The 7500-nt window shown below is 41.1% G+C and overlaps 1 protein-coding gene across 1 annotated transcript in view; it reads right to left on the reverse strand.

The window, feature by feature from the left end:
- The window catches only part of LOC113800707 (nephrin), a 92660-nt gene that overhangs the window by 19580 nt on the left and 65580 nt on the right, over positions 1 to 7500 (reverse strand). Inside the window, exons 3-6 of the mRNA XM_070140066.1 lie at positions 4190 to 4398; positions 3716 to 3879; positions 2425 to 2569; positions 1332 to 1483 (exon numbers count right to left, since the gene is read on the reverse strand). Of these exons, the coding sequence (XP_069996167.1) occupies positions 1332 to 1483; positions 2425 to 2569; positions 3716 to 3879; positions 4190 to 4398 (670 nt within the window). The remainder of the gene's footprint in view (positions 1 to 1331; positions 1484 to 2424; positions 2570 to 3715; positions 3880 to 4189; positions 4399 to 7500) is intronic.

Here is a 7500-nt window from a genome sequence, read left to right on the forward strand (position 1 = left end):
AATGATATTAAAAACAAGAACAATGAAAATCATAGATAATAACAATGACCAACGATACTGGAGGTAATAACAGCTACTGACTGACTGACCGATTACTGACTCCCTGTGAAGCCGAATCACCATCTTCCATAATGACTCACTATATACCTGACCTCGACTCTCACTGTGACTCATAATATCACATCGACTCACCATGCTCCATTGCACATTACTCGCTTATTTTCTCCATACCATATTTACTGTTTGTTGAAGTAGCTTATCTTTTCAGTTCCTGACTCAATTATGCCTCAAAATATCTCTCACTAAGTATATGTCTACTTGTCTGTCTGACTGTGTGCCTGTTATTCCGATTCAGTCTCCCTGCTTACCTGTCTGTGTGCCTGGCTTGCTGACTCAGCGAGTGCCTGGCTTGCTGACTTAGTGAGTGGCTGGCTTGCTGACTCAGCAAGTGCCTGGCTTGCTGACTTAGGGTGTGCCTGGCTTGCTGACTTAGCGAGTGCCTGGCTTGCTGACTCAGCGAGTGCTTGGCTTGCTGACTTAGGGAGTGCCTGGCTTGCTGACTCAGCGAGTGCCTGGCTTGCTGACTTAGGGTGTGCCTGGCTTGCTGATTTAGTGAGTGCCTGGCTTGCTGACTTAGTGAGTGCCTGGCTTGCTGACTTAGTGAGTGCCTGGCTTGCTGACTTAGTGAGTGCCTGGCTTGCTGACTTAGGGCGTGCCTGGCTTGCTGACTTAGGGTGTGCCTGGCTTGCTGACTTAGTGAATGCCTGGCTTGCTGACCTAATGAGTGCCTGGCTTGCTGACCTAATGAGTGCCTGGCTTGCTGACCTAATGAGTGCCTGGCTTGCTGACTCAGCGAGTGCCTGGCTTGCTAAGTGAGTGTCTGGCTTGCTGACTTAGTGAGTGCCTGGCTTGCTAAGTGAGTGTCTGGCTTGCTGACTTAGTGAGTGCCTGGCTTGCTGACAGCGAGTGCCTGGCTTGCTGACAGCGAGTGCCTGGCTTGCTGACTCAGCGAGTGCCTGACTTGCTAACTCAGCGAGTGCCTGGCTTCCTGACTCAGCGAGTGCCTGATTTACTGACTCAGTGAGTGCCTGGCTTGCTGACTCAGCGAGTGCCTGGCTTCCTGACTCAGCGAGTGCCTGGCTTACTGACTCAGCGAGTGCCTGACTTACTGACTCAGCGAGTGCCTGACTTACTGACTCAGCGAGTGCCTGACTTACTGACTCAGCGAGTGCCTGGCTTGCTAACTCAGCGAATGCCTGCCTCTGTGTTGCCGAATACACTGTAAGACTAACTGACCAAAATAACTGGTTCCGACTCTCGCAAAGACTCACCGTGTGCCTGACCTCGGTGACCTGTTTGTTGCCCTTGATCCACGTGATGTGCGCGGGCGGCCTCGACCCGACGGCGCGGCAGACGAGCTCGACGGGGCGGCCGGAGGAGAGGGTGCCGACGTCGCCCACGATTTCGACGGAGATCGGGCGTACTGCGGGGAGACGTGGGCGTGCGGGTTATTAGCGACGAGGGAAGTGGGCGGGATTAGAATTGTTGCTGGGTCTGAGTGCGGCGCTGCGGTCGGATTGGGTGGGGTTGTTATGATGGAGGAAAGTTGATTAGATCTGGGTCCTTTGGCAATTTCTCTCTCTCTACTCTCTCTCTCTCTCTCTCTTTATCTCTCTCTCTCTCTCTCTCTTTCTCTCTCTCTCTCTCTCTCTCTCTCTCTCTCTCTCTCTCTCTCTCTCTCTCTCTCTCTCTCTCTCTCTCTCTCTCTCTCTCTCAATCGATTTGTCTCTTTGTTTTTTCATCTATCTAACTAATTGTCTATCTGTCTATATATGCGTCTGACTTTTTATCTACATATAAAGGCGCGCGCGCACACACACACATACACACACACACACAAAACACACATATATATATCCAGAAACATACAAACACATACTCATATACTTTGAGACAGAGAGAGAGGAGGGAGGAAGAGAGAGAGAGAGAGAGAGAGAGAGAGAGAGAGAGAGAGAGAGAGAGAGAGAGAGAGAGAGAGAGAGAGAGAGAGAGAGAGAGAGAGAGCTAGAGAGAGAGAGAGAGAGAGAGAGAGAGAGAGAGAGAGAGAGAGAGAGAGAGAGAGAGAGAGAGAGAGAGAGAGAGAAAGAGAAGGAAGGAAGGAAGCCGCTATAAAAGGAGAAAAAAATAAAGAAAATAAAAAGTAAATAAATATATAGCTAGATAGGGGTAGATAGATAATTATTTAGATAAAAAGAAAGAGAGAATAGATAAATAGAAAAGGAGAGAGACAGAAAGAGAGGAAAAAGAATTCATATATATAGGTAGACAGAGAGAGAGAGAAAAGAAATGATAAGAAAAAAAAGCGACCCCTCCACCGCTACCCCCCCCCAACAAAAAAAAAAAAATGTTTTCCTTCTGACTTACGCATGACTTTGATAGTAATGGAAGTAGACGAAGGTTCGGTGATGTTGTTGTTGAGTGCCTGGCAGGTGAGCGTGGCGCCGTGCAGGTTTCGTGTCGCCTCCAGGCTGATCCGGCTCTCGACACTTTGCCCGTTGAAGCGACCGACCTGAGGGGGGGAAGGGAAAGGGGAGAGAGGGAGGAGAGGGAAGAAGGAAGGGGAGGGGAGAAGGAGGGGGAGGGGAGGGAGGGAGGAAAGGGAGAAGGAGGGGAAGGGGAGAAGGAGGGGAAGGGGAGTAGGGGGAGAGGGAGGAGGGGAGGGAGGAGAGGGAAGAAGGAGGGAGAGGGAGGGAGGAAGGAGGGGGACGGACGGAGGAGAGGGAAGAAGGAGGGAGAGGGAAGTGAGCGAAGGGAGGGAGGGGAAGAGGGAGGAGAAAGAAGGAGGGAAGGGGAGGAGAAGGGGGAGAGGGACGAAGGAGGGGAAGGGAAAGGGGAGGGGAGTGAGGGTGGAAGGGAGGGGAGGGGAGGTAGGGAGGAAAGGGAGAAGGAGGGGGAGGGGAGGCAGAGGGGATGGACGAAAGGGAGGTAGATAGGGATGAGGTAGGGAAGGGAGGAAGGTAGGGAGGTAGACGGGTAGGGAGAAGGGATGGAAAAGGAGAGGGGAGGGAGAAAAGGGGGGAGAGAAAGGAGAGGGGATGGAGTAGGGAGGGGGAAAGGAGAGGATGGAGTGGGAGAAGTGAAGGAAGGGAGTAGAAGGTGGGAGGAAGGGAGTGAGAGGAGGGAAGGAGGGGGTAGGTAGGGAGGAAGGGAGGAGGAGAGGACAGGTAGAGAGGAGAAGGAAAGGAAAACAAAGAGAGAGCAATCAATTTTAGAAAGCAAGGGACTGATTATTTTTGGTATTTTTCTAATTTATTTAACATTAATCTTTAAGTAATTCTAATAATATAGATTTATGCAAGTAAATATACATATGTAAGTGCACGGTAATATGATTATGCATGTAGTCGTGTGTTTTTAAGTACTCGGATGAAAGGGAGAGAGAGAAAAAAAAAACATGAATGAGATGAATAATTTCGCAAAGCAAAGAGCGATTCTCAATTTCATATCTTATTAAAACTATATAAATCACGTGTTTAATGCAAGTATAGCAGAAAAAGAGTCAAGTTTTGCGAATTGTTCATTTTTATCCACGATATTTTTCTTCATCTGTCTCAATGAATACACGAATGAGCTTGCATGTATGTGTAAGTGTACATCCGTATGTTTCTGTGAAAAGATGTCTCCAACGTGTTTGCTTGCACCACCGAATTCCTACCTGGTTGAGTCTCTCGCCGTCGCGCCACCAGGTAAGAGTGGGCGTGGGGGAGCCGCCCGCAGACCGGCACGTGAGCTGTGTGTGCCGCCCCTCCTCCAGCGGCCCGACCTCCTCCTGCAGCTGGTGCCCCGAGGAGTTCAGGATGAGTGGGGGACCAGGGGGCACTGCGGGGGAGGAGGGGGGGAGGGGATTGGGAAGGAGAGAAATTACATGATTTGCTGTTTTCACCAGAAAGACATTACTCTTGATAAGACATGTGCCCTATGCGTTCTCCTGATGTAAAAACAAGGTTGTTTTGGTTTCAGTTATGCTTTAAAATAATCTACCTATTTACATGAATCCGCATATGCAAAAACGAAAAATCACATATAAACACACACACAAACTTCACAAACCCATAGATAATCAAAGAAAAATCAAAATCAAAGCCCATTTTTCTGAGACTATCATCGAAATCCAACAGTCGAGTCTCACCTATAACAGTGAGGTTGACCTTAGTGATCGCCGAAGGTCGTATCTTATAGTCGACTCGGCACGTGTACACGGCCTGGTCCGCTACTTTCACGTCCTCCACCACCAGCGTGGGCGGGTCGGACAGGATCCTGAAGAACGCCCGCGTGCCCAGGTAGCCAGTGTCCGCCCACCGCACGCCCTGGTCGAACGGCCCGCTGCGGGTGTCGTAGCTGGGGAGAGAAAGAGGGGGCGGGGTTAGAGCCAAGAGGTTGGTGAATAAATGTATGTGTAAATGGGAGTTTGTGTATGTGTATATAGTGCATACATAAAGGCAAAAAGTTGTACATAGAAACATACAAACATTCACACACATACACTCGTACACACACACATATACATGTGTGTGTGTGTGTGTGTGTGTGTGTGTGTGTGTGTGTGTGTGTGTGTGTGTGTGTGTGTGTGTGTGTGTGTGTATACATGTATATATTCTTATGACTAACAGCCCCAGAAGTAGGCCTATTCGAAGTCAAGAGGCGCAAGGGAATTGGCAAGAGGGGAGGAAGGGGGGGGAGAGCAAAAGTATATCATATATTCTGGGAGGGATAATTAGGCCTCGGGGATTACCTTTTTGGTATCATTATCATGCTTACCTTCACTTGCTCACACACTTATATAAAACAATAAACACACACACATGCACACACACACACACGTATGTATACATTTATGTATATATGTATATATATATATATATATATATATATATATAGATAGATAGATAGATATAGATATAGATATAGATATATACACACACACAAACACACACACACACACACACACACACACACACACACACACACACACACACACACACACACACACACACACATATATATATATATATATATATATATATATATATATATATATATACATACATATACATACATATATGCATTATATATATGCACACACACACACACACACACACACACACACACACACACAAACACGGATACACACAAACACACACACACACACATATATATATACATATATACATATATATATATATATATATATAAATACACTTATATATATATATATATATACATATATACATACATTATATATATATATATATGTATATATATATATAGATATGTATATATATATATATATATATATACATAGATATATATATATATATATATATATATATATATATATATATATATATATATATATGTGTGTGTGTGTGTGTGTGTGTGTGTGTGTGTGTGTGTGCGCACAGTTCCACATACATATGTGCATCTATCTATCTGTTTATCGATCTGTCTATCTATCTATCACTCATTCTAAATATATATATATATATATATATATATATATATATATATATATATATATATATATATATATATACATATATATACATGTATATAAATATGAATATATAATTCCTATTTATGTCCATCATTCCCGCCCAGAACATCGACCAGAATTACATTGCGACAGAGGTTTTCTTAAGACTCATATAACACTGCATTCATTATCACGTCGAATGAACGAAGATCACATGCAAGGGACCACATCATGAGGAGTGAACATGGGCTCTTGGAACATTCGTTTGTTTGGGGCGGGTGTCATGTGGTGTCATGTGGTATCATGTGGTGTCTTGTGGTGTTTTGTGGTGTTATGTGGTGTTTTATGGTGTCATGTGGTGTTATGTGGTTCCATGCGGTGTTAGAGGTTTCTTCTGATTATGATGAAGAGTATTACTGAACTCCAATTGCGTGAATCTATGATTTGATGTATGAATGGATAAGTAAATAAAATTGACAAATTCATTCATCAATTGATTATCTGATGATGATCATAATGATGATGCTGACAATATCACAAGTCATGATGATGTTGATGATGATTGTTATGGCAGCAACAACAACAAGAACAATAAGACCAACAATAATTTTAATGATAATGATAATGTCATTAATAATAATGATGATTATAATGATAATAGTAATAATCATCATTATTATTGTTATCCTTATTATCATCATTATCATCATTATTATAATGATAACAAAAACTATGATAATAATAATAATAATAATAATAATAATAATAATATAACAATAATGATTATTATTGTTAATATTCCTCTTATCAATATCATTATTATTATATAAATGATAATAAAACAATAATAGTAAATATAATAATGATAATAATGCCAATAACAAAAATAGTAATTATTATGATGATAATGATAATAGTAATAATCATCATTATTATTGTTATCATTATTATCATCATTATCATCATTATTATAATGATAACAAAAGCTATGATGATAATAATAATAGTAATAATAATAATAATAATAATATAACAATAATGATTATTATAGTTAATATTCCTTTTATCAATATTATTATTATTATATAAATGATAATAAAAACAATAATAGTAAATATAATAATGATAATAATGCCAATAACAAAAACAGTAATAATTATGATGATGTTGACGACAATAACAATCAAAATAACAAAGAAGACATTAATAACAATAACAACAACAAAACAATCACAAGAATAATAATGAGAATAATAATGAAAACATGAAAATGACAACCGATGGTATTGAAAAGAAGACTAGACAGCAACAAAGCCTTTATTTTTGCATACACCCACTTACGATATTTTTTTTTTTATTTTTTTTTTCGAATTGCTGTAATTTCTTTCCTATCTTGCTTTTAGCGTAGACACGGGCCATTAATCAAAGAAAATTGGTGAGAGTTTTGCAATCAATTTGCGAATAACAAAAGGTGGATTGATGCATAATTCAGGATTAATTAGCTCATTACTCAAATGATTATCTCATTATTTGTAATCATTGTAAAAGTAGAGGCTTGTAAATGCTTCTGCCTGCCTTGGATGATACAATAACTTAGGGGTCATTTAAGATGGTATTATTCTTGTGGGAGGCAAGGAGAGGGACGGGTGGTAAGGAGGACCAGAGATAGATAGATAGATAGATAGATAGATAGATAGATAGATAGATAAAGATATATATATATAGAGAGGTAGATAGATAAAGATAAATATATATATAGAGATAGATACATAGATAAAAAAATATATATAGGTAGATAGATAAAGATATGTATGTATATAGAGATAGAAATAGATAGATAGATAGATAGATATAGAGATAGGGACGGGGGCAGACCGTCAGGAAAAAATAGAAACTGGTAAAGACAAACAATGCAAGGTTTAAACACCAGCCAAACTGTTAGAAATATAAAGATATATATACAGATA

This window comes from Penaeus vannamei, chromosome 26, assembly GCF_042767895.1.
Source record: "Penaeus vannamei isolate JL-2024 chromosome 26, ASM4276789v1, whole genome shotgun sequence".
In the NCBI taxonomy this organism is placed as follows: Eukaryota; Metazoa; Arthropoda; class Malacostraca; order Decapoda; family Penaeidae; genus Penaeus; species Penaeus vannamei.